General features: G+C 37.2%; 1 protein-coding gene across 1 annotated transcript; it reads right to left on the reverse strand.

The window, feature by feature from the left end:
* LOC109568885 (putative olfactory receptor 56B2) lies at positions 1 to 27,761 on the reverse strand. The gene is made up of 4 exons (XM_019974252.2): positions 27,678 to 27,761; positions 19,506 to 19,693; positions 3,278 to 3,293; positions 1 to 954 (listed from the first exon to the last, which is right to left on the reverse strand). The coding sequence occupies exons 1-4, from the start codon at positions 27,759 to 27,761 to the stop codon at positions 1 to 3; spliced, it is 1,242 nt and encodes a 413-aa protein (XP_019829811.2).

Consider the following 27,761-nt stretch of genomic DNA (forward strand, 5'->3'; position numbering starts at 1 on the left):
TTACAAAGGTGAGCATCCTCTCAGCTTAAGGAACTTATATAAGCCATGTCTCAGGTCCTTGTTCTTGAGTGCATAGACCATGGGGTTGAGGGCAGGAGGAATGACATTTTCAAGTACACTGAGTAGAACTGGGATGAGGGGAACTGTCTTTGTTGCACCATGGGTGACAGAAAGGACAATAAGAATTGTATAGAAAAAAAGGATTAGGATAAAGTGGGAAGTGTGAGTGCTTAAGGCCTTGGATGCAGCTTCTGCTGAGTTCAGTTTCAGCACAGAGTGAAGAATTAGAACACAGGATATAATAATCAAACCCAAGTCACTTCCCATGAGTGTCCAGGCCAGAAGTAACTGATAGACACTGTTGATTCTCTTGTCATCACAGGATAGGCTAGCGACTCCAAGAGTAGAACACAGACAGTGCTTGATTTGGTTTTTTGAGCAGTAGTGTCTTTGAGCAGCCAACACAGGCACAGGGATAGAAGACAGACTGTTTCTGAGTGTCATGAACACAGTGGCTTTGACCACAAAAGATTCGTTGATTATTGATGGATAGCGTAGTGGTCGACGAATGGCTACATATCTATCTATAGCCATGCAGACAAAGATGCCTGATTCCATAAGCATAAATGTATGTATGACATACATTTGCAGAAAGCACTCAGGGAGACTGATAGACTTAGCATTGAACCACAAGATCGCCAAAATCTTGGGCATGATGTTGGTAGCCATGCCCATATCTACCACGGCCAGGATGCCTAGGAAATGGTACATGGGCTGGTGCAGTGTTGCCTCCTTGCTGATGATGATCAGGATAAGGATGTTGGCACTGAGAGCTAAGAGGTAGAGCAGAGCCAGGGGCAGGGATAGCCAGTGTTGCCAGCTGTGAATGCCTGGGAATCCCAACAGAATGAACTCAGAGACCTGGAACTTTGAGCTGTTGGAATCTCTGAGATCCTAGAACATCTACACTAAGAGGAAAAATATGCAAGGTTACAATTCTTAATAATTTCCCTGACAGTGTTTGAAAAGGAGTTACTCAGGTTCATGATATTCTTGGTGGTAGTGGTGGTACAGAGTCATTGTCTTTACTGTTCTCATCCCAGCACTAATATGTATTGGATATTTCTAGTTAAACAGGAACTTTTGTAACACTAGTTAATCAAAACACAAACTTCATACCATAAGGCAGTTCATATTGGTTTGTCCTTCTCAAGACTGAGGGGAAAAAATTAGTGAAAATTGGAACTTCGGTCACTATCTTCAGCCTGGAGACTATGGAATTTGGACAAAATGAAAGCCCTCTAATTTCACAGCCTGGCATCTTAAAGTTGGTTTTACTAAAGTGTTGGATTATTAGAGACTTAATATTAATATATAGTATGAGTATAAAGATTTTTGAGTACAGAGATATTTAGGTAACATTACATTATATGATATTGATAATAACTTTTTTCTAGGTCATGAGATTTTGTGAAATAATCATGAGTATTATTCACTTTAATTAAAATATATGAAGTAATTTATCATATACTTGTTTTAGTGAGTAAACTGATATCAATATTGCTAATGACCTATATGAAATCATGTAACAAAAGGAGAGAAAAATAATTGAGGTATCTCAGCATAATGTAAAAGCAACTGTTTCTGGTTTTCAGTAATTTTCCTCTACTTGACATAGTTTCGGTTTTTGGAGCACTCCAGATAGTCATACTATAAACAGTAAAACAGATAATTAAAACTTAGCTTCAGAAAAATTGTTTGAAATGAATTACTCGATTAAATTACTTTGTATCTATCAAATATTTTTGTTTAATCATTTGTTCATTTTAATCTAAAAACTGAGATTTGCATAATCTGTTTCTCCTAAATATTTGCTACTTATTTGTTTCCTTTCAATAGTTTAAATATTTAGCATGTATTATTAGGATATATAATTTTGAAAAACTCTGTGGTTGGTAATTGTAGTATCTACAGAAAAACAATAAGGATACACACACCTGATGAATATACTCATCTCAAAAGAAGTGATGATATTCAATTATACTTATAACAAAATAAAAAATGGTAGACTACAGAAGATACATATGTATGCAAATATACTTATTCTGCTTCATATATGTTATTTTAATAACCTCTAAATTTCAATATTTTATTTTATAGTTTTCATTGTTTTTATTATTAACATTGGAACTATTTATCAAATGTCATACATTCTTTGACTATTAATTCACACTTAATAAAGAGTCTTTGGAAAACTGATTTGAAACTGCAGATGATGAGTGGATATCATTACATGGTAGGATCTACTTTGTGTGCTCCTGTACGGTCCTCTTTGCTTCACTGTTGACCTTCCTGGTTCATAGGTCCCCCTCGTCCACCCAGGGACTTCCACATTTTTGAGAAAAGAGAGGTACAGATATAAGTAGAAATGAAACTAAGTAAAAGTTTGGAAGAGATCCAGAGAATTCTCAAAGAGGAATAGACAAATGATGTTACATCTAATGCATGGTTAGAATTCTGCTATATCAGTGTCTTTCTTTCTTCTGTAGTCCTTTGCTTTTCTACTCACTTTCACCAATATTTTTAGCTTTGTAATTTTGCAATATTATATTCTATTTTGTGCCCAACCACAACCAAATCCAACTTCAAACATCACATTCTTTAAGAATAGTCAGCTGTGAACTTTCATGGTGGCTCAGTGGTAGAGAAACCACCTGCCAATGCAGGGGACACGGGTTCAATCCCTGATCCGGGAAGATCCCCCATGCTGTGGAGCAGCTAAGCCTCTGTGCCACAACTGCTGAGCCTGTGCTCTAGAGCCCATGCTCTAAGACAACAAGAGGCAATGAGAAACCGGAGCACTGCATCTAGAGAGCAGCCCTGCTCATCGCAACTAGAGAAAAACCCTTGTAGCAATGAAGATCCAGTAGACCCAAAAATAAATAAAAATTAGAAAAAAGAATACTCAGCTCTCTGTCAGAGGAGACAGGGAGCCATCCTTTGAATTTTCTTAATATAACTGCAAAAGATGTAGGCATTGTAGGTATGGTGTATATCTGGCAGTAGATTGAAATACATTTCTCATTTCACATCATAATATTATAACTGTATCAATAACATGAATTCACCAGATTTTAGCCAATCTGAGTGCGTAGACATATGTATTTATGTTAATATTTGCATTGTCTGTGAAGACAATGTGCACATATTTGATATCAATAAATATTTTTGAGTGAATGAAGACGTTAATGAATAAATGATTCAGATTTTTTAAGACTTTAAGAACTATTACACTGTATTTTAAACATTATTTTTGGAAGGTATAAGAGGAAACATCAGAAGAAAGAACTATACTATTTCATAATTCAACAGAAAACTTAAATTCCTAAAATAAAAAAATATTCCCCACTGCAAAAGTGAAAGTGAAGTCACTCAGTCATGCCCAACTCTTTGCAACCCCATGGACAGTAGCCTGCACCAAGCTCCTCCGTCCATGGGATTTTCAAGGCAAGAATACTGGAGTGGGTTGCCATTTCCTTCTCTAGGGAATCTTCCCAACCCAGGGATTGAACCCAGGTCTCTTGCAGTGTAGACAGACTCTTTACCTTCTGAACCACCAGGGAAGTCCCCACTGCAAAGTAGATTAAAAAAAAAAAAAATCAAAGGAGCATGGAACAAAATAAGTCAACAGTCAAAACAAGTATGTTAGATTTGGAAATTAAGTTCAGTCAGTTAGACAATGCTACATGTTGACCATATTTTACATTGATTATATGCAAGTGTTTATGTAATAAAATATATATATATAAATATATATATATATATATATATATATATATATATGTATGTATATGTATGAACCTCCATGATTAGCCCCGGTGACTCAGTGATAAAGGGCCTGCCTGCTAATGCAGGAGATGTGGGTTCCATTCCTGAGTTGGGAAAAAACCTGGAGAAGGAAATGACAACCACTTCAGTATTCTGGGAGATCCTATGGGCAGAGGAGCCTGGAAGGCTAGGTCCATGAGGTCACCAAGAAGTTGGACATGACTTATGCAATAAAATATATAAATATGAATCACCAAAAGAGACTGCAAAGAAAACAGTAAACGAAAATGCACAAAATATTTGGAAGGAAAAGTTATACTAATACACCAAATGCATACTCCCAAATAAGGAAGATATAAAAGCCAAATTAGAAACTCAAACAAGTATATGGATTAAGATCACCTTCATAAAAGGAAATGGCAACCCATTGCAGTATCCTTGTCTGGAAAATTCCATGGACAGAGGAGCTTGGCAGGCTACAGTCCATGGAATCACAAGAGTCAGACATGACTGAGTGACTAACACTTTAACTTTCATAAAATAATAGATGACACATTTTACACACAGTAATTAAATCTTAGTGCACAAAATTGTTTCATTCCCATGTTCCTTGTGATTGGCCACAGGCAAAATAATAGAATATACTGAAATTATCACGTTCACTCGATCAATGTAAAAGTTGGGAATTTAAAGCAATCACAAATTATTAACTGATCGTCAATATCCTGTTTAACAGCACTCGTCTGGACTTAAGCTAACAGTTGCAAGGCTAACAAGTCTTGGAATTTTCATTATTGACAAAGATTAACATGAGTTTACCGTATAAGAATGTGTTTCCATACACACCGAAATTGTCATCAGGTTTCTTTCTCATAAGGCTTGTAAATCTGTTCCTAATTTTGTATACCATTATACTTTCCACATTTCTTTTAAATTTTTCAATAAGAAACAAAACTAATAACTCATATGTGTATAATTATATATATTTAACTAATTACTTTATAACAAGATAAACTTTGAAATGTAGTCATAAATAATTCACTTGTGTATACAGATTTTCAAAATTGCTGAAAAAATAGGATCTTTATGCATTTCTTCCTCTCAAAACATTTAAACGATTACTGTTAACTCTATGTGTAAGTGTAACAAAAGCAGGTTGAGAAATTAGCATAGAAACTGATAAATTGAGAATAGCAACTATATCTCTGAGGTTGCTTATGATCTATTCTTAAGGATATAGGTTCTAAATATGAAATAAGTATCCTATTTATATCCTTCATGGTTTTTTGTTAGGTCTAAGCTTGATTACTAAAACTGGTTTTATTTTACATTAAAGTTTAGGTACCATTTGCAATATATTTGTAAAACTCCCTAGTTAATGATCCAAGCTCACATCAAATATTGTACATCAAATATTGTAATATCAACCATACTTATATTAGATGTTTTCCAAACAAAATTTGAATTATTTCCATACATTATAGCTTAATTTTCTGCAAGTAAAATGGGCTTATATTATTCTATGGGAGACTAGTGTATCAAAGTTGTTAAATTAACACAAGAATATGACTACTTATTTATACGTACAATTATCATAGTCCTCGTGCATGCTAAGTCACTTCAGTGGTGTCCAACTCCTTGCAGCCCCATTATAGCCTGCCAGGCTCCTTTGTCTATGGGATTCTCCAAGAATGCTGAAGTGGGTTGCCAGGCCCTCCTCCAGGGGATCCTCCCCACCCAGGGATCCCCACCCACTTCAGGGTCTCCTGTGGCTCCTGAATTGAAGGTGGATTCTTTACCACTGAGCCACCCAGGAAGCTCAATTATCATAGTACATGTTGAGAATTCCCATTTCTAAACTCCATAGAAAATGTTTGTTTCTTCACTGCTGCTGCTGCTGCTGCTTCTGCTGCTGCTTCTGCTGCTGCTAAGTCGCTTCAGTCGTGTTCGACTCTGTGCGACCCCATAGACGGCAGCCCAACAGGCTCCCCTGTCCCTGGGATTCTTCAGGCAAGAACACTGGAATGGGTTGCCATTTCCTTCTCCAATGAATGAAAGTGAAAAGTGAAAAGTGAAAGTGAAGTCGCTCTGTTGTGTTCGACTCTTTGTGACCCCATGGGCTGTAGCCTACTAGGCTCCTCAGTCCATGGAATTTTTCAGGCAAGAGTACTGGAGTGGGGTGCCATTTCTTTCTCCAGGGGATATTCCCAACCCAAGGATCGAACCCTGGTCTCCTGCATTGCAGGCAGACGCTTTACTGTCTGAGCCACCAGGAAAGTGGATTGCCAGTTCCTTCTCCCCGGGATCTTCCTGACCCAGGGATCAAACTCATGTCTCTTGTTGTACTGTAGTCAGATTCTTTACCTACTGAGCTTTGGGAGAAGCCCCAGTCTGGACGAAATGCAGTCACAAATAAATGTCTCTAGAAATAAAGAAAATAAATCAGATACTTACTCTGAGAGCAGAGGGGGGATAGGTGAAGAGCAGATACGTTGTGACCATGATCAAGAACTATTCTCTTGCTATTTCCCTATCTCTTCTAGTCATGTGGATGATTAATATCTAACATCCACCACAATCGAATCAAAGGATACTATTTGCTTAGAATAAGTATTCATAATAATCATGGAAAGTTACACTGTATTGCAACCTGAGAATTGGAGAAATAAATATTTTGCCATGAAAATCCAGCATTTCATAATATTCTTCTCTTCAAATGAGTAGGTGGAATCACACCTGAAGTTATGTAGATATGATAATCAATTCGTATACATTCAAAAGCTCTTTCCACATTTTTCACTGCCTCTGTGTGTGTGTGTGTGTGTGTGTGTGTGCTCTCTGTGTGTGTGTGTGTGTGTGTGTGCTCAGTCATGTCTGACTCGTGGCAACCTGATGGACTGTAGCCCTCCAGGCTCCTCTGTCCATGGAATTTTCCAAGCAAGAAATACTGGAGTGGGTTGCCATTTCCTTCTCCAGGGGATCTTCCGTACCCAGGAGTCCAATCTGCAACTCTTGAGTCTCCTGCATTAGCAGGCAGATTCTTTACCACTTGTACCACCTGGAAAGACACTTTCACTACCTGCACAGTTTAAAAAAAAAAATCTGCCTCCACTCTCACTTTTCCATGTCCTTTATTACCTTAGCTTCTGGATAGCAAAATGATGAGCTGAATGCAATCTGGTCCAAGTGTTCAGGATTCTGCACCCCCCACCAAAAGAAATCATGGATCTACCATATATGTACATTCACAGTCCTCAAATTCTAAATCCCGTGATATTTGTACTGTTGAACTGAATATATTTAGAATGTGATATATATCCCAAGAGGGTATTGCAAAGCACTTGAAATACAGGTGCTGGTATGGGAATTCTATTGGAGAAGGAAGAGTGGGAGTTTCCACCCACAGTCTATGAGATAACGCATGAAGAACAAATTTATCTGAACATGTCTAATCTGTGTGCTTGAATGTGAGGAATGTATACAGGAGAATGAGAATGAATGTAACCTAATTTTAATAAATATTAAAGATTTACTATTTATTAAAGAGTTCTGCTTGTTTCCTTGTGTGAATGTTCAGAAGGTTTTAATCACACACACACTCCTATCCTTTTATCCTTTCAGTTTTCTTTCAAGTGAGGAAGATGATGAATATTGAAGAACTTCAATCAATAGTTCAGACTAATTATACTAGTAATATTTTGATGCCCACGTTTTGGGATAATAATGACGATGGTGATACTATAAAACATAATAATGATACACAACTGATTCTGGTTGTTTTCATTAATTAGATATTAAAATTGATTCTTATATTTCTTATTAATTGGAAAAAATGATTTTAGAAGTAGATAAATCAAACCCTTTAATTTCTATAATCTAGAGGTAACGGTTGATAGATTGTCTAATATACATTTTATATATACATATTTAATTAAAATTTGAATAATACCATACTGAAACATAAATTCTACAATTTTAAATTGCTGCTATGTGATAAATAATTTAAATGATTTTAACTATACATATATAGATATATATATAGAGAGATATATTTAGAGAGAAAGACAGAGATGGAGTAATGCTTTTATACTAAAATATAAAAATGTTAAATCATTTTTGATTGAAGTGAAATTCACATGCTATAAAATAACTACTTAAATCACTTAAAAATATGCAATTGATTACCTTTTAGTACATTTAAAATGTTGATCAAACATCAGTACTATATAATTTCAGAACATTTCCATTGTTACAAAGGAACAATGTATATCTGTAGCCATTTATCAGTCACTTCTTGGCCTGTCCATCTGGTTCTTGCCAAAACAAATTTGCCTTTTGGTTTAATGATTACCTATTTTGGAGATTTCATGTAATTTAAGTCAGACAACATGTAGCCATTTTTGTCTTACTTTTTAAATTTAGCATAGTGTTTTCAAATTTCATATATGTAATAGCATGTACCAGCATTTCATCATTTTATGAGTGCATAAAAATGCCTGATTCTGTTTATTCTGTTTATTCATTCTACTGATATTCATTGATACTTAGCTTCTTTCTACTTTTTAAATTTAATACCGACAGGATAAATGTTTGTGTATAAGTTGTTTTTACATTTGTGTCCAATTGTCTGGTTATAACCTTAAGGGTTGATTTTCTGAATCATATAGTAACTGTGTTCAAAACAAGTAACTGCTAAACTGTTTTCCACAGCTCCTGTGTGATTTTTTACATACCCTGCAGCAATGTACAATAACTCTAATGTTTCCACGCTCCTATGGACGGAGGAGCCTGGTAGGCTGAGGTCCATGGGGTTGCAGGGAATCGGACACGACTGAGCGACTTCTTTCACTTTTTACTTTCATGCATTGGAGAAGGAAATGATAACCCACTCCAGTGTTCTTGTCTGGAGAATCCCAGGGACGGGGGAGCCTGGTGGGTTGCTGTCTATGGGGTCGCACAGAGTCGGACACAACTGAAGCGACTTAGCAGCAGCATCAGCAACCAGTATCTGCACTATTTATGAAAAGAGCTTTTTAGGTTATACATTATTATCTTTGTGGTTTTGATGTGAATTTAGTTATATTGAAATCTTTTCATGTATTTGTTGGCCATCCCACATCTTCTTTAGAGAAATCTCTGTTTGAGGTCTTTTTCTATTTATAAAGATATAAAACACATTATTAAACACACAAAGGCCTGGAATAACATTTTAAGTAACACGTACCTATATATTAAAAAAAAAACACCTTTTTTGTCAAATACATGAACATTTGTGAAATACTCATGAATATCATTTAATTTTTGTTAAAATATGTGAGGTAGGTTAGTATATAATTTTTTTGTGAGAAAGCTGACTTCTGCAAATACTGATAAGCTATTTAATGCCAAGTGACAGCAGCAGCAGCAACTATGAAAGATACAAATATGGTTGGGAAATTTGTATTTTTGAATCCAGTTGATTCTGGTTTTAAGCAACTTTCCCTTATTTGGACAGAGTTTTTCTTTTTGGAGGAGCCCAGACAGTCACACTATACTCAATAAAGCAGACATCAAAATATAAAACAAGGAAGCTGAGATAAATGTTTTGACAGATGACTTGCTAAAATCACTGACACCATATCGAAGGCATACTTGATTTCATCTTTTATTAATATTTTAACTTAAAAACTGAACAAAGAATATTTTTTTATCTTTTTTCTAGCTGTTTGTTATCTTTTCTTTGAATTTTTAAAATATTAAATACAAAATAAACTCAAAATGGATTAAAGATCTAAACATAAGACCAGAAACTATAAAACTCCTAGAGGAGAACATAGGCAAAACACTCTCCGACATACATCACAGCAGGATCCTCTATGACCCACCTCCCAGAATATCAGAAATAAAAGCAAAAATAAACAAATGGGACCTAATTAACCTTAAAAGCTTCTGCACATCAAAGGAAACTATCAGCAAGGTGAAAAGACAGCCTTCAGACTGGGAGAAAATAATAGCAAATGAAGCAACTGACAAACAACTAATCTCAAAAATACACAAGCAACTCCTACAGCTCAAATCCAGAAAAATAAATGACCCAATCAAAAAATGGGCCAAAGAACTAAATAGACATTTCTCCAAAGAAGACATACAGATGGCTAACAAACACATGAAAAGATGCTCAACATCACTCATTATCAGAGAAATGCAAATCAAGACCACTATGAGGTACCATTTCACACCAGTCAGAATGGCTGCGATCCAAAAGTCTACAAATAATAAATGTTGGAGAGAGTGTGGAGAAAAGGGAACCCTCTTACACTGTTGGTGGGAATGCAAACTAGTATGGCCACTATGGAGAACAGTGTGGAGATTCCTTAAAAAATTGGAAATAGAACTGCCTTATGATCCAGCAACCCACTGCTGGGCATACACACTGAGGAAACCAGAAGGGAAAGAGACACGTGTACCCCAATGTTCATCGCAGCACTGTTTATAATAGCCAGGACATGGAAGCAACCTAGATGTCCATCAGCAGATGAATGGATAAGAAAGCAGTGGTACATATACACAATGGAGTATTACTCAGCCATTAAAAAGAATTCATTTGAATCAGTTCTAATGAGGTGGATGAAACTGGAGCCTATTACACAGAGTGAAGTAAGCCAGAAGGAAAAACACCAATACAGTATACTAACGCATATATATGGAATTTAGAAAGATGATAACAATAACCCTGTGTACGAGACAGCAAAAGAGACACTGATGTATGGAACAGTCTTATGGACTCTGTGGGAGAGGGAGAGGGTGGGAAGATTTGGGAGAATGGCATTGAAACATGTAAAATATCATGTATGAAACGAGATGCCAGTCCAGGTTCAATGCACGATACTGGATGCTTGCGGTTAGTGCGCTGGGACGACCCAGAAGGATGGTATGGGGAGGGAGGAGGGAGGAGGGTTCAGGATGGGGAGCACATGTATACCTGTGATGGATTCATTTTGATATTTGGCAAAACTAATATAATTATATAAAGTTTAAAAATAAAATAAAATTAAAAAAATATTAAATACATAATATAAAGGCATGCTATTTTAATACTAGGCAGTTCAAAATTATACTATCTACAAGAAAAAATATTAATATGGACTTGGTGGACTTAATCTTAAACCATGTAATAATATTTCATTTACTTTTAACATAACCAAGAAAGGTAAATAAAAGTTATATATTTATATACATATGTATGTTGCATCATATATTTTTATAACTTCTAAGTTTCAATCATTTATTTTAGTAGCTTGCTTTGTTTTTTAAATTTGGAACTCTTTCTTAAATGTCTTGCAATAGTTTACTATTACCTGACACTAATCAAAAGCCTTTAGAAAGCGGATTTGAAGCTATGTAATTACTGAGACTCATCTACTGGTAGTATTTACTTGGAGTGCTCTTTTCTTTATTGTGGAAATCCTTAGTTAGAAGTGATCTCTCAGGGACTTTCAGTTTTTCCTGAATATAATCCACCAATTTATTCCTGTAAGAATATGTGACTGGTTGTCAGCATTCTTGACAGTGAATGGTAGAAGGACAGTGGAAATCATACCATAATGTAAATGATGGATTAAGCCTTCTCATTTTTATGATGGCTCATATTTGGCATTATATTTACACTCTTTTGTTAAATATTCTTCCCACAGGAAACTTGTAGTCGTCATAAGATTACATTAACATTTAGCATTGTTTAAAATGATGAATAAATCTAAGATTTCAACTGTTCCTTATTGTATTTTCTAACTACATCCCATTTTACCTTTATGTTTTCACATCAAATACATGGACAGAGGAGCATGGCAGGCTACAGTCCACAGGATCTTTCAGAATTGGACACAAGTGAAGCAACTTGGCATGCACACCTTCACATCAAAGGAAGACAGTTTAGATATTGTAAAAAGTGACTTGTTTTGAAAATAGCAAAGTAATGCATGGCAAACTACTTCATAAGAGTGCTTTTCAAAGACTTATATTGTGTTACTATAAACTCAGAGTAATAAAGAAGTAGTCAGGAAATGGCAACTAAGCAAAATTCTGGAGGAGATTAGGATATTTTACAAAAAGGAAAGATGAATGGTCTTTGACCTAAAGCTTGATTTGTTTGTTGCTGTTGTTTAGTTGCTAAGTTGTGTCTGACTGTTAGAGATCCCATGGACTATACCCCGCCAGGCTCCTTCGTCCACAGGATTTCCCAGCCAAAAATATTGGAGCAGATGCACCTACGGACATCTTATCTTTGACAAAGGAGGCAAGTATATAGAATGGAGAAAAGACAACCTCTTCAATAAGTAGTGCTGGGGAAACTGGATAGTGACATGTAGTAGAATGAAAATAGAACACTTTCTAACATCATACACAAAAATAAACTCAAAATGCATTAAAGATTTAAACATAAGGCCAGAAAGTATAAAGATCTTGGAAGAAAACATAGGCAGTGCACTCTTTAACATAATCACAGCAAGATACTCTATGACCCACATCCTAGAATAATGGAAATAAAAATGAAAATATACAAAAGGGTTTAATTAAACTTAAAAGCTTCTGCATAGCAATGGAAACAATAAACCAGATTAAAAGGCAACCCTCAGAAAGTGAGAAAATAATTGCAAAAGAAACAACAGGCAAATGATTACTCTCCAGAATATATAAGCATTCCATATAGTTCAACATCAGGAAAACAAATAGCCCAACCAAAAATAGGCAGAAGACCTAAACAGACCTTTCTCCAAAGGAGACATAGATGGCTATAAACATATGAAGAGATGCTAAATATCACTCATTATTAGAGAAATGCAAATCAAAACTACAATAAGGTATCACCTCACAACAGTCAGAATGGCCATCGTAAAAAAATCTACAAATAATAAATGCTGGAGAGGGTTTAGAGAAAAGGGAACTCTCTTGCACTGTTGGTGGGAAAGTAAATTGGTACAGACACTATGGAGAATAGTATGACAATTCCTTAAAAAAAAAAAAACTAGGAATAAAACTTTAGAGCTTAAAACTTAAGACCCTAAAACACTTTAAGACCATAAAACACCTTAAGACCCACAATCCCACTGCTGGGCATATATCTTGAGGAAATGATAATTGAAATAAACACAGGCACTCCGATGTTCGTTGCAGCACTATTTACAATATCTAGGACATGGAACCCTCCAGTGTTCTTGCCTGGAGAATCCCAGGGACAGGGGAGCCTGGTGGGCTGCTGTCTATGGGGTTGCACAGAGTCGGACACAACTGAAGCGACTTAGCAGCAGTAGCAGCAGCAGGACATGGAAGCAACTTAGATGTCCATTGACAGATGAATGGATAAAGTAGTTGTGACACATAGATACAATGGAATATTACTCAACCATAAAAAGAACACGTTTGAGTCAGTTCTAATGAAGTGGATAAACTTAGACCCTATTAAACAGAGTGAAGTAAGTCAGAAAGAGCAAAACAAATATACACTAAAGAATATATATGGAATCTGGAAAGATGGTAATGATGACATTTACTCAGGGCAGCAGGGGAGATGCAGACATAGTGAACAGACTTGTGGACACAGTGTGGAAGAAGAGTATGGGATGAATTGGGAGAGTGGTATTGAAAAATATATGTTACCATATGTAAAATAGTTAGCCAGTGGGAATTTGATCTGTGATGCAGGGAGCTCAAACCTGATGCTCTGTGACAACCTAGAGAGGTAGGATTGAGTGGACGGTGGGAGGAGGTTCAAGAGGCAGGGGACATATGTATACCTATGGCTGACTCATGTGGATGTATGGCAGAAACCAGCAAAATATTGTAAAGCAGTTATTCTCCAGTCAAAAATAAATTTAAAAAAGATGACTGAAATGGGTTGACATTTCCTTCTCCAGGGGATCTTTCCAACCCAAGGATTGAACCAGCATCTTCTGCATTGGCAGGCAGATTCTTTACCACTGAGCCACCAGGGAAGTCCAAAGCTTGATTAGGAATGTGCTAGATTAGTGTTTCATTCTGATCTGTTTGCTCTTTCCAATTTATATCAGATTAATAGTTTTAACCTTGTGATTTACCAATCAACCCTCTATTCTGTCTTATGCCCTTCCACCAACAAATCTAACTTCCATCTGTGCTTCTTTAGAACAACTTATTTTCATAGAGGACAGAAACCCACTTCTTGAATCTTTTAAGCATGATACCATTGGAACTGTGGCAGGCTTTGTAGGGAGGGAATAAATTTATTGATGCCGCTTATATATATCTGTGTGTGTGTATTTTAGTTTTAATGTCATGGTAATATAAAAACCCTTTGTATTTTTTAATCAACCACAGTTTATCCAAACCCTTAATATTTGGATGTATTGTATTTATATTTACAATATCTAGCAAGACATCATGGATATATTAGAATACAGTCCTTGTAAGAGAATAAATAGCATTCTTAAATTTTATAATATCAATGTAACAATACATTTCATATATATGTGCCTATATATTGTGTTTTGACAAAAACTTTAATCATATGATATTAAAACATAAATTTGGCTATTTTCAAATGACATATAATTAGCCCATTCTAGCAAGGATTATTTAGCATTCAGTTCAGTTCAGTTCAGTACCTCAGTCGTGTCTGACTCTTTGCGACCCCATGAATTGCAGCACGCCAGGCCTTCCTGTCCACCAACTCCCAGTGTTCACTCAAACTCATGTCCATCAAGTCAGTGATGCCATCCAGCCATCTCATCCTCTGTCATCCCCTTCTCCTCCTGCCCCAATCCCTCCCAGCAACAGAGTCTTTTCAAATGAGTCAGCTCTTTGCATCAGGTGGCCAAAGTATTGGAGTTTCAGCTTTAGCATCAGTCCCTCCAATGAACACCCAGGACTGATCTCCTTTAGGATGGACTGGTTGGACCTCCTGGTTGAATAAAAGTTCATAATATGTATTTAACAAGTTTTTCACAATTTTCTTCTTCTGTGAAGTTACTTTTATTTCACAGGGAATGAAAGAATAAATATATGTTTAAAGAATATTTTAGCAATCAACTTTTGAACGTCTTTTTAAAATTAAATTCACACAACATAAAATTAATAATTTTAACCATTTAAGTTGTACAACTGAGTGGTTTAAAGTACATTCACAATGCAATTCAAACATCATTGCTATATAATTTCAGAACATTTTCACTATCTCAGAAAGAAATACTACTAAACATTAAACAGTCGCTTATGATTGCCCCATTCCTCAGCTCCTAGCAACAGCTATTTTCTTTATATTTCTATGGATTCACCTATTATAGACATTTCATAGAAATGAAATGATATAATACATATCCTTTGTGTCTGGATTTTTTCCCTAGCATAATTATTTCGAAATACATTTATGCTGCAGCATGTATCAGTATTTCTTTTCTTTTCCTGGCTGAATAATGATCCATCTTATGGATATGCTTCATTTTCTTTATCCATTCAGCAGCTGATGAACATGTAGTTTCTTTGTACTTTTGGGCAAATGATGCTACAAGTGATCCTATAAATTATCATATAAATGATTAAATATGTACCAAAACAATATTTGTTATAACACCTGTTTTCAATTATTCTGATTCAATACTTAAACACTAGGTGGCTACACCACTCAGTAATTTTATATGCAACTTCTGAAAAACTGCCACATTATTTTCCACACTGGTTGCAGCATTCTACATTCTCACCAGCAATGTATGAGAGTTTCAGTGTATCTACATCCTTGCTAACTCTTGCCATTTTATATTTTTTTAAGTTATTGTATCCATTCTAGTGGTGTATTGTTATCTTATTTTGGTTTTGGTTGACATTTGCTAAATGATTAACAATATTAGTCATTTTATGATTTATTGGCTATTTGTATTATTATTCTTTGAAGCATACCTACAAAAGTTATTTGCTCATTTAAAAAGATAAGAAACATACTAGCCAAGCAAACAGCAAAATGACAGAAGTCAGTCCTTCCAGAGAGTAATCACAATGTATGTAAATGGGGTAATGTTTATATGTTTATATGTAAAAGGGGTAATGTAATGGGGTAATGTCTTATATTAAGGAAGTATAAAATTTGTGCACTGATGACCAAAAAATTATGAAAAGAATTTAAAAAACCTAACTAAATGGAAAGACTTCCCATGTTTATGAATTATAAGACTTAATATTATTAAAATGACAATATTATCCAAAATATCTATAGATTCAATGCAATTCCTACAGTTTCAAGAAAATGTAAATTGCCAAAACAATCTGAATACAGAATAAAATTGGATGACTCAAACTTCCTAATTCTAAAACTTAGTACAAAGCCATGATAAGAGGGATGGTACAGGGAGAGAGGAGGGAGGAGGGTTCAGGATGGGGAACACATGTATACCTGTAGTGGATTCATGTTGATATATGGCAAAACCAATATAATATTGTAAAGTTAAATAATAAAATAAAATTTAAAAAAAGAAAAAAGAAAAAAAAAGATGCAATATTGGCATGAGGATAGGCACTTATGGTGTAGAATTAAAAGCATAGAAATAAACTCATACATCTAAGGTATATTTATTAGACTCTAGCCCCTAGACCTTTTGATGAGGCAAGTATTGTCTCCAACAGAAATGCTGGGGTGGCAGGATCCCCAAATGCAAAAGAATGAATTTGGACCTTGATTTCACACCACATACAAAAATTTACACTAGATCAAATACTTAAATACAAGCTAAAATTATAAACCAATTACACACAAAAAAGAGAGGTAAAATGTCATGACCTTAGATTTGGCAGTAGCTTATTAGATTCATATCATATTGCTTGAGGACCAAAAGAAAAAAAATAAATTGAACTTTATCAAAATTAAAAAAGCAAACAGTTTTTTTTATATCAAAGAATACTAGCAAGAAAAAGACAAATCACAGAATAGAAGAAAATACATGCAAATTACAGATCTGAAAAGGATCTAGCATTCAGAACATGTATGAGTTCAGTTCAGTTCAGTCACTCATTCATGTCTAACTCTTTGCGACCCCATGAATTGCAGCACGCCAGGCCTCCCTGTCCATCACCAACTCCTGGAGTTCACCCAGACTCATGTCCATCGAGTCATTGATGCCATCCAGCCATCTCATCCTCTGTCGTCCCCTTCTCCTCCTGCCCCCAATCCCTCCCAGCATCAGAATCTTTTCCAATGAATCAACTCTTCGCATGAGGTGGCCAAAGTACTGGAGTTTCAGCTTTAGCATCAATCTTTCCAAAGAGCACCCAGGACTGATCTCCTTTAGAATGGACTGGTTGGCTCTCCTTGCAGTTCAAGGGACTCTCAAGAGTCTTCTCCAACACCACAGTTCAAAAGCATCAATTCTTCGGCACTCAGCCTTCTTCACAGTCCAACTCTCACATCCATACATGACCACAGGAAAAACCATAGCCTTGACTAGATGGACCTTTGTTGGCAAAGTAATGTCTCTGCTTTTGAATATGCTATCTAGGTTGGACATAACTGCATCTTTTAATTTCATGGCTGTAGTCACCATCTGCAGTGATTTTGGAGCCAAAAAAAGTAAAGTCTGACACTGTTTCCACTGTTTCCCCATCTATTTCCCATGAAAAGATAAGACCAGATGCCATGATCTTTGCTTTCTGAATGTTGAGCTTTAAGCCAACTTTTTCACTCTCCTCTTTCCCATTCATCGACAGGCTCTTTAGTTTTTCTTTGCTTTCTGCAATATGGGTGGTGTCATCTGCGTATCTGAGGTTATTGATATTTCTCCCAGCAATCTTGATTCCAGCTTGTGCTTCCTCCAGCCCAGTGTTTCTCATGATGTACTCTGCATATAAGTTAAATAAGCAGAGTGACAATATACAGCCTTGATGTACTCCTTTTCCTATTTGGAACCAGTCTGTTGTTCCATGTCCATTTCTAACTGTTGCTTCCTGACCTGCATATGATTTTCCAAGAGGCAGGTCAGGTGGTCTGGTATTCCCACCTCTTTCAGAATTTTCCACAGTTTATTGTGATCCACACAGTCAAAGTCTTTGGCATAGTCAATGAAGCAGAAATAGATGTTTTTCTGGAACTCTTTTGCTTTTTCCATGATCCAATGGATGTTGGCAATTTGATCTCTGGTTCCTCTGCCTTATCTAAAATCTGCTTGAACATCTGGAAGGTCAGAAGCCTGGCTTGGAGAATTTTGAGCATTACTTTACTAGAGTGTGAGAGGAATGCAACTGTGCAGTAGTTTGAGCATTCTTTGGCATCGCCTTTGTTTGGGATTGAAATGAAAACTGAGCATTTCCAGTCCCGTGGCCACTGCTGTGTTTTCCAAATTTGCTGGCATATTGAGTGCAGCACTTTCACAGCATCATCTTCTGGAATTTTAAATAGCTCAACTGGAATTCTATCACCTCCACTAGCTTTGCTGATAGTGATGCTTCCTAAGGCCCATTTGACTTCACATCCAAGATGTCTGGCTCTAGGTGAGTGATCACACCATCGTGGTTATCTGGGGTCGTGAAGATCTTTTTTGTATAGTTCTTCTGAGTATTCTTGCCACCTCTTCTTAATATCTTCTGCTCTTGTTAGGTCCATTCCATTTATGTCCTTCATTGAGCCCATCTTTGCATGAAATGTTCCCTTGGTATCTCTAATTTTCTTGAAGAGATCTCTAGTCTTTCCCATTCTGTTGTTTTCCTCTATTTCTTTGCATTGATCGCTGAGGAAGGCTTTCTTATCTCTCCTTGCTATTCTTTCGAACTCTGCATTCAAATGGATTCTACTTTGTTTTTTGCTTCTCTTTTTTCTCAGCTATTTGTAAGGTTTCCTCAGACATCCATTTTTGCTTTTTTGCAGTTTTTTTCCCCTTGGGAATGTTCTTGCTCCCTGTCTCTTGTAAAATGTCAGGAACCTCCATCCATAGTTCTTCAGGCACTCTGTCTATCAGATCTAGTCCCTTAAATCTATTTATCACTTCCACTGTATAATTGTATGGGATTTGACTTAGGTCATACCTGAATGGTCTGGTGGTTTTCCCTACTTTCTTCAATTTAAGTCTGACAGCTCCTGGTCTTGTTTTTGCTGACTGTATAGAGCTTCTCCACTTTTGTCTGCAAAGAATATAATCATTCTGATTTCGGTGTTGACCATCTAGTGATTTCCATATGAAGAGTCCTCTTGTATTGTTGAGGGCAACATAACCAGGAGGGGAAGAAAAAACAAAAACAAAAAACCACAGAATACTTGCCTAACTACACTCACAGCAGAGAAGTAGCACAGATGCTCACATCCACCACTAGCTAGAGGGGGCTGGACAGGGAGGCGCGAGTTGCATGTTTAGGGTAAGAACCGGGCCTGAATGCCCTTAGGACAATCTGAGGGAGCTAGCATGAGTTAGCAACCCAAACTGTGGGATAGCCAGAGATAGAAAAAATAAAATAAAAAAGAGAGACAGAGAACTTTCCCACGGAAAGTTCTAACCTAGGGTGCATCCTGGCATGCTCACAGAACAAAGGATTGAATGAATAGCAAAGGAGAGCTAGCCAGCTGTGGACTGGACCCTCCCCCTACCGGATGCAGAGAAGCAGGCATGCGACAGCTCAGAAGGTAAGGGGCAATCCCGGCCCCAGAGACCAGCATCCTCCACCAAACTGTGAGAAGGCTCCCAGTTGCTAACCATCTTTCTGGGATCCTGGATGGTTGACATCTGCCAGGAGGGTCACAGCCAGAGATCAGTTCCCCAGAGGAGACACAAGGCACACCTGAGATGGCGCTCTCATGGTGCACCCTGAAAACAAAGCAGCTGGGACTAGCATGATAAATGCCCACCAAACCAAACAAAAGAGGGGGAGATAAGGAGTCTACCTGAAAAAAAATTCAGGATAATGGGATAATGATAGCAAAGATGATCCAAAATTACAGGTTACAGGTAAGTAGACTAGAGACAAGATTGAGAAGATGCAAAAAATGTTTAACAAGGACTTAGAGGAAATAAAAAAAAAGTCAATCAGTAATTAATAATGCAATAACTGAGTTTAAAAGCAGTCTGGAGGGAAGCAACAGTAGAGTAACTGAAGTAGAAGATAAGATAAGCAAGGTGGAAGATAGAACGATGCAAATAAATGAAGGAGAAAAGAAAAAAGAATTAAAAGAAATGCAGACAACCTCCAAGACCTCTGGGACAATGTTAAACTCCTCAACATTGGAATCATAGGAGTCCCAGAAGAAGAAGACAAAAAGAAAAGGCATGAGAAAACACTTGAGGAGATAATAGTTGAAAACTTCCCTAAAATGGGGAAGGAAATAGCCACCCAAATCCAAGAAACCCAGAGAGTCCCAAAAAGGATAAACCCAAGGCAAAACACCCCAAGACACATATTAATCAAGTTAATGAAGATCAAACTCAAAAAAGCATAGATTAAAAGCAGCAAGGGAAAGCAACAAAAAACCCACAAGGTGATCCCCACAAGGATAACAGCTGATCTTTCAATAGAAACCCTTTAAGCCAGAAGGGTACTGCAGGACATATTTAAAGTGATGAAAGAGAAGAACCTACAACCCAGATTACTATACCCAGCAAAGATCTCATTCAAATATGAAGGAGAAATCAAAAGTTTTACAGACAACCAAAAGCTGAGAGAATTCATCACCACCAAACCAACTCTTCAACAAATGCTAAAGGATCTTCTCTAGACAGGAAACACAGAAAAGGTTTATAAACTCGAACCTAAATCAACAAATTAAATGGCAATGGGATCACACTTATCAATAATTACCTTAAATGTAAATGGCTTGAATGCCCCAACCAAGAGACAAAGATTGGCTAGATTGAACAAATACAAGACCCCTATATATGCTGTGTATAAGTACCCACCTCAAGCCAAGGGACACATACAGACTGAAAGTGAAGGGCTGGAAAAAGATATTTCATGCAAATGCAACCCAAAAGAAAGCAGGAGTAGCAATACGCATATCAGATAAAATAGACTTTGAAATAAAGGCCGTGAAAAGAGACAAAGAAGGACACTACATAATGATCAAAGGCTCAACCCAAGAAGAAGATAAAACAATTATAAATATATATGCACCCAACATAGGAACACCACAACATGTAAGGCAAATGCTGACAAGTATGAAAGGGGAAATTAACAGTAACACAATAATAGTGGGAGACTTTAATACCCCACTCACACCTCTGGATAGATCAACCAAAGAGAAAATTAGCAAGGAAACACAAACTTTAAATGATACAATAGACCAGTTAGGCCTATTGATATCTAGACATTTAACCTAAAAACAATGAATTTCAGCTTTTTCTCAAGTGCACACGGAACATTCTCCAGGATAGATCACATCCTGGGCCATAAATCTAGCTTGGGTAAATTTTAAAAAATTGAAACCATTTCAAGCATCTTTTCTGAGCACAATGCAGTAAGATTAGATGTCAGTTACAGGAAAAAAGCTTTTAAAAATACAAACATATGTGGCCAAACAACATGCTTCTGAATAACCAACAAATCACAGAAGAAATCAAAAAAGAAATCAAAATATGCAAAGAAACAAGGAAAATGAAAACACTACAACCCCAAACCTATGGGATTCAGTAAGAACAGAGCTAAGGGAAAAGTTCATAGCAATACAAGCCTACCTCAAGAAACAAAAGAAAAATCAAATAAATGGCCGAACTTTACACCTAAAGCAACTAGGGGGGGGGGGAAAAAAAAGAAATGAAGAACCCCAGGGTTAGTAGCAGGAAAGAAATCATAAAAATTAGGGCAGAAATAAATGAAGAAGAAAACAAATGAGACTATAGCAAAAATCAACAAAACTAAAAGCTGGTTCTTTGAGAAGATAAATGAAATAGACAAACCATTAGCCAGATTAGTCAAGGAAAACAAAGATGAGAATCAAATCTACAAAATTAGAAATGAAAATGGAGAAATCATAACAGACAACATGGTAATACAAAGGATCATAAGAGACTACTATCAGCAATTATATGACAATAAAATGGACAACTTGGAAGAAATGGACAAATTATTAGAAAAGTATAACCTTCCAAAACTGAACCAAGAAGAAATAGAAAATCTTAACAGACTTACCACAAGCACGGAAATCAAAACTATAATCAAAAATCTTTCAACAAACAAAAGTCCAGGACCAGATGGCTTCACAGCTGAATTCTACCAAAAATTTATAGAAGAGCTAATACCTATCCTACTCAAACTCTTCCAGAAAACTGCAGAGGAAGGTAAACTGCCTAACTCATTCTCTGAGGCCACCATCACCCTAATACCAAAACCTGACAAAGATGCCACAAAAAAAGAAAACTATAGGCCAATATCACTGATGAACATAGATGTAAAATTCCTCAACAAAATTCTAGCAAACAGAATCCACAACATATTTAAAAGACCATACATCATGACTGAGTGGGCTTTATTCCAGGGATGCAAGATTCTTCAGTATTCACAAATCAATCAGTGTGATACACCCCATTAACAAATTGAAAGATGAAAACCATATGTTTATCTCAATAGATTCAGAGAAAGCCTTTGACAAAATTCAACATTCATTTATGATAAAAAAAAAAAAACCCTCCAGAAAGCAGGCATAGAAGGAATATACCTCAACATAATAAAAGCCATATATGACAAACCCACAGCAAGCATTATCCTCAATGGTGAAAAATGGAAAGCATTTCCCCTAAAGTCAGGAACAAGACAAGGGTGCCCACTCTCACCACTACTATTCATCATAGTTTTGGAATTTTTAGCCACAGCAATCAGAGAAGAAAAAGAAATAAAAACAATCCAGATTGGAAAAGAAGAAGTAAAACTCTCATTGTTTGCAGATGGCATGATCCTCTACATAGATAACCCTAAAGACTCCACCAGAAAATTACTAGAGCTAATCAATGAATATAGTAAAGTTGCAGGATATAAAATTAACACACAGAAATCCCTTGCATTCCTATACACAAACAATGAGAAAACAGAAAGAGAAATTAAGAAAACAATTATATTTACCATTGTGATGAAAATAAAATCAGATCAGATCAGATCAGTCGTGTCCGACTCTTTGTGACCCCATGAATCAAAGCACCCCAGGCCTCCCTGTCCATGACCAGCTCCTGGAGTTCACTCAGACTCACGTCCATCGAGTCAGTGATGCCATCCAGCCATCTCATCCTCTGTCGTCCCCTTCTCCTCTTGCCCCCAATCCCTCCTAGCATCAGAGTCTTTTCCAATGAGTCAACTCTTCACATGAGGTGGCCAAAGTACTGGAGTTTCAGCTTTAACATCATTCCTTCCAAAGAAATCCCAGGGCTGATCTCCTTCAGAATGGACTCGTTGGATTTCCTTGAAAATAAAATACTTAGGAATAAATCTACCTAAAGAATCAAAAGACCTACATATAGAAAACTATAAAACACTGGTGAAAGAAAGCAAAGATGACACAAATAGATGGAGAAATATACCATGTTCATGGATCGGAAGAATCAGTATAGTGAAAATGAGTATACTACTCAAAGCAATGTATAGATTCAATGCATACCTATCAAGCTACCAACGGTATTTTTCACAGAGCTAGAACAAATAATCTCACAATTTGTATGAAAATACAAAAAACCTCAAACAGCCAAAGCAATCTTAAGAAAGAAGAATGGAACTGGAGGAATCAACCTGCCTGACTTCAGGCTATATTACAAAGCTACAGTAATCAATACAGTATGGTACTGGAACAAAGACAGAAATATAGATCAATGGAACAAAACAGAAAGCCCAGAGATAAATCCATGCACCTATGGACACCTCACCTTTGACAAAGGAGGCAAGAATATACAATGGAGAAAAGAGGATCTCTTTAACAAGTAGCGCTGAGAAAAGAGGTCAACCACTTGTAAAAGAATGAAACTAGAACACTTTCTAACACCATACACAAAAATAAACTCAAAATGGATTAAAGATCTAAATTTAAGACCAGAAACTATAAAACTCCTAGAGGAAAACATAGGCAAAACACTCTCTGACATAAATCACAGCAAGATCCTCTCTGACCCACCTCCCAGAGTAATGGAAACAAAAGCAAAAATAAACAAATGGGACCTAGTTAAACTTAAAAGCTTTTGCACAACTAAGAAAACTGTAAGCAAGGTGAAAAGACAGACTTCAGAATTGGGGAAAATAATAGCAAATGAAGCAACTGACAAAGTAATAGTGAAGTCACTCAGTCATGTCCAACTCTTTGCAACCCATGGACTGTAGCCTATCATGCTCCTCCCTCCATGGGATTTTCAAGGCAAGAGTACTAGAGTTGGCTGCCATTACCTTTTCCAGAGTATCTTCCCAACCGAGGTGTTGAACCCAGGTCTCCTGCATTGTAGGCAGATGCTTTACCATTTGAGCCACCAGGGAAGTAAGTGACAAAGAATTAATCTCAAAAATATACAAGCAGCTCATGCAGCTCAATTCCAGAAAAATAAACCACTCAATTAAAAAATGGGCCAAAGAACTAAACAGACATTTCTCCAAAGAAGACATACAGATAGCTAACAAACACATGAAAAAATGCTCAACATCACTCATCATCAGAGAAATGAAAATCAAAACCACAATGAGGTACCATCTCACGCCGGTCAGAATGACTGCTATCAAAAGTCTACAAATAATAAATGCTGGAGAGGGTGTGGAGAAAAGGGAACCCTCTTACAGTGTTGATGGGAATTCAAACTAGTACACCACTATGGAAAACAGTGTGGAAATTCCTTAAAAAACTGGAAATAGAACTGCCATACAACCCAGCAATCCCACTGCTGGGCATACACATGGAGGAAACCAGAACTGAAAGAGACACGAGTATCCTAATGCTCATTGCAACACTGTTTACAATAGCTAGGACATGGGAGCAACCTAGATGTCCATTGGCAGATGGATGGATAAGGAAGTATTGGTACATATACACAATGGAATATTACTCAGCTATAAAAAAGAACACATTTGAGTAAGTTCTAATGAGATGGGTAAAACTGGAGCCTATTATACAGAGTGAAGTAAGTCAGAAAGAAAAACACTAATACAGTATATTAATGCATATATTTGGAATTTAGAAAGATGATAATGATGACCCTACATGCGAGACAGCAAAAGTGACACAGATGTAAAGAACAGAGTTTTGGACCCTGTGGGAAAAGGCAAGGGTGGGATGATTTGAGAGAATAGCATTGAAACATGTATATTACCATATGTGTAATAGATTGCCAGTCCAGGTTTGAAGCATGAGACAGGGCGCTCAGGGCCGGTGCACTGGATGACCCTGAGGGATGGGATATGGAAAGAGGTGGGAGGGAATTTCAGGATGGGAGACAAATGTACACCCAAGGCTGATTCATGTTAATGTATGGCAAAAACCACTACAATATTGTAAACTAATTCGACTATAATTAAATAAATTAATTTAAAAAATTTAAACACAGAATTACCATCAGTTCAGTTCAGTTCAGTCACTCAGTTGTGTCCGGCTCTTTGCAACACCATGAATCGCAGCACACTAGGCATCCCTGTCCATCACCAACTCCTGGAGTTCACTCAGACTCACGTCCATTGAGTCAGGGATGCCATCCAGCCATCCAATCCTCTGTCGTCCCCTTCTCCTCCTGTCCCCAATCCCTCCCAGCATCAGAGTCTTTTCCAATGAGTCAACCCTTCCCATGAGGTGGTCAAAGTACTGCAGTTTCAGCTTTAGCATCATTCCTTCCCAAGAAAATCTAGGCCTGATCTCCTTCAGAATGGACTGGTTGGATCTCCTTGCAGTCCAAGGGACTCTCAAGAGTCTTCTCCAACACCACAGTTCAAAGGCAGCAGTTCTTCGGTGCTCAGCCTTCTTCACAGTCCAACTCTCACATCCATACATGACCACAGGAAAAACCATAGCCTTGACTAGATGGACCTTTGTTGGCAAAGTAATGTCTCTGCTTTTGAATATGCTCTCTAGGTTGGACATAACTTTCCTTCCAAGGAGTAAGCGTCTTTTAATTTCATGGCTGCAGTCACCATCTGCAGTGATTTTGGAGCCCAGAAAAATAAAGTCTGACACTGTTTCCCCATCTATTTCCCATGAAGTGATGGGACCAGATGCCATGATCTTCATTTTCTGAATGTTGAGCTTTAAGCCAACTTTTTCATTCTCCACTTTCACTTTCATCAAGAGGCTTTTTAGTTCCTCCTCACTTTCTGCCATAAGGGTGGTGTCATCTGAATATATGTGGTTATTGATATTTCTCCCAGCAGTCTTGATTCCAGTTTGTGTTTCTTCCAGTCCAGCATTTCTCATGATGTACTCTGCATCTAAGTTAAATAAGCAGGGTGACAATATACAGCCTTGACGTAACTCCTTTTCCTATTTGGAACCAGTCTGTTGTTCCATGTCCAGTTCTAACTGTTGCTTCTTGACCTGCATACAGATTTCTCAAGAGGCAGGTCAGGTGGTCTGGTATTCCCATCTCTTTCAGAATTTTCCACAGTTGATTGTGATCCACACAGTCAAAGGCTTTGGCATAGTCAATAAAGCAGAAATAGATGTTTTTCCAGAACTCTTGCTTTTTCCATGATCCAGTGGATGTTGGCAATTTGATCTCTGGTTCCTCTGCCTTTTCTAAAACCAGCCTGAACATCAGGAAGTTCACAGTTCACATATTGCTGAAGCCTGGCTTGGAGAATTTTGAGCATTACTTTACTAGCATGTGAGATGAGTACAATTGTGCAGTAGTTTGAGCATTCTTTGGCATTGCCTTTCTTTGGGATTGGAATGAAAACTGACTTTTCCAGTCCTGTGGCCACTGCTGAGTTTTCCAAATTTGCTGGCATATTGAGTGCAGCACTTTCACAGCATCATCTTTCAGGATTTGAAATAGCTCAACTGGAATTCCATCACCTCCACTAGCTTTGTTCGTAGTGATGCTTTCTAAGGTCCACTTGACTTCACATTCCAGGATGTCTGGCTCTAGGTCAGTGATCATACCATCGTGATTATCTGGGTCGTGAAGATCTTTTTTGTACAGTTCTTCTGTGTATTCTTGCCACCTCTTCTTAATATCTTCTGCTTCTCTTAGGTCCATACCATTTTTGTCCTTTATCGAGCCCATCTTTGCATGAAATGTTCCCTTGGTATCTCTAATTTTCTTGAAGAGATCTCTAGTCTTTCCCATTCTGTTGTTTTCCTTTATTTCTTTGCATTGATTGCTGAGGAAGGCTTTCTTATCTCTTGCTATCCTTTGAAACTCTGCATTCAGATGCTTATATCTTTCCTTTTCTCCTTTGCTTTTCGCTTATCTTCTTTTCATAGCTATTTGTAAGGCCTCCCCAGAATTACCATATGATTTAACAATTCCGCTGTGAGATATTGTTTTATTGTTCAGTCGCTCAGTCATGTCTGACTCTTTGCAACATGATGGACTGTAGCATGCCAGGCTTTCCTGTCCTTCACCATCTCCTGGAGCTTGCTCAAACTCATGTCCATTGAGTCAGTGATACCATCCAATCATCTCATCTTCTGTTGTCACCTTCTCCTCCTGCTTGAAAACAAATATTCCCAAAAAATGTATATAAATTTTTATAGCAGAACTTCTCAAAGAGATGCAGTTTGTCTCTCACATCTAACCACTGTCCCCAGCTTCTGTGTCTGCTTCTACCCTATGGGATGACTCTTCAGGGCAGGCTGGACCCTTGTGGTTTTTCTGCCTATATGGGGGCACAGATGTGAGTTGTTGTAGAGTGGCTATTGTAGGAAGTCTTGGCTACTTCTGGGGTCCCACTTGGGTAAGTGTCAGCAATGGCCAACACCACCTCACCCAGACTCCGCCCCAGGAATGAGTTGCATCTGCAGCCTGGTCCAATCTTTTCTCTGGTTCTGGCCACCTCAGATTCAGCACCAT

The sequence above is a fragment of the Bos indicus genome, chromosome 15, assembly GCF_029378745.1.
Source record: "Bos indicus isolate NIAB-ARS_2022 breed Sahiwal x Tharparkar chromosome 15, NIAB-ARS_B.indTharparkar_mat_pri_1.0, whole genome shotgun sequence".
Classification (NCBI taxonomy): domain Eukaryota; kingdom Metazoa; phylum Chordata; class Mammalia; order Artiodactyla; family Bovidae; genus Bos; species Bos indicus.

Excerpts from the sequence above, each read along its gene's own strand:
- LOC109568885 (XM_019974252.2), bottom strand. The coding sequence starts at position 27,761 with ATGGTGCTGAATCTGAGGTGGCCAGAACCAGAGAAAAGATTGGACCAG. Across the intron at positions 19,694-27,677 it reads ATTCCTGGGGCGGAGTCTGG|GTAGACTCCTTATCTCCCCC; the intron begins GTGAGGTGGTGT and ends ATTTTTTTTCAG.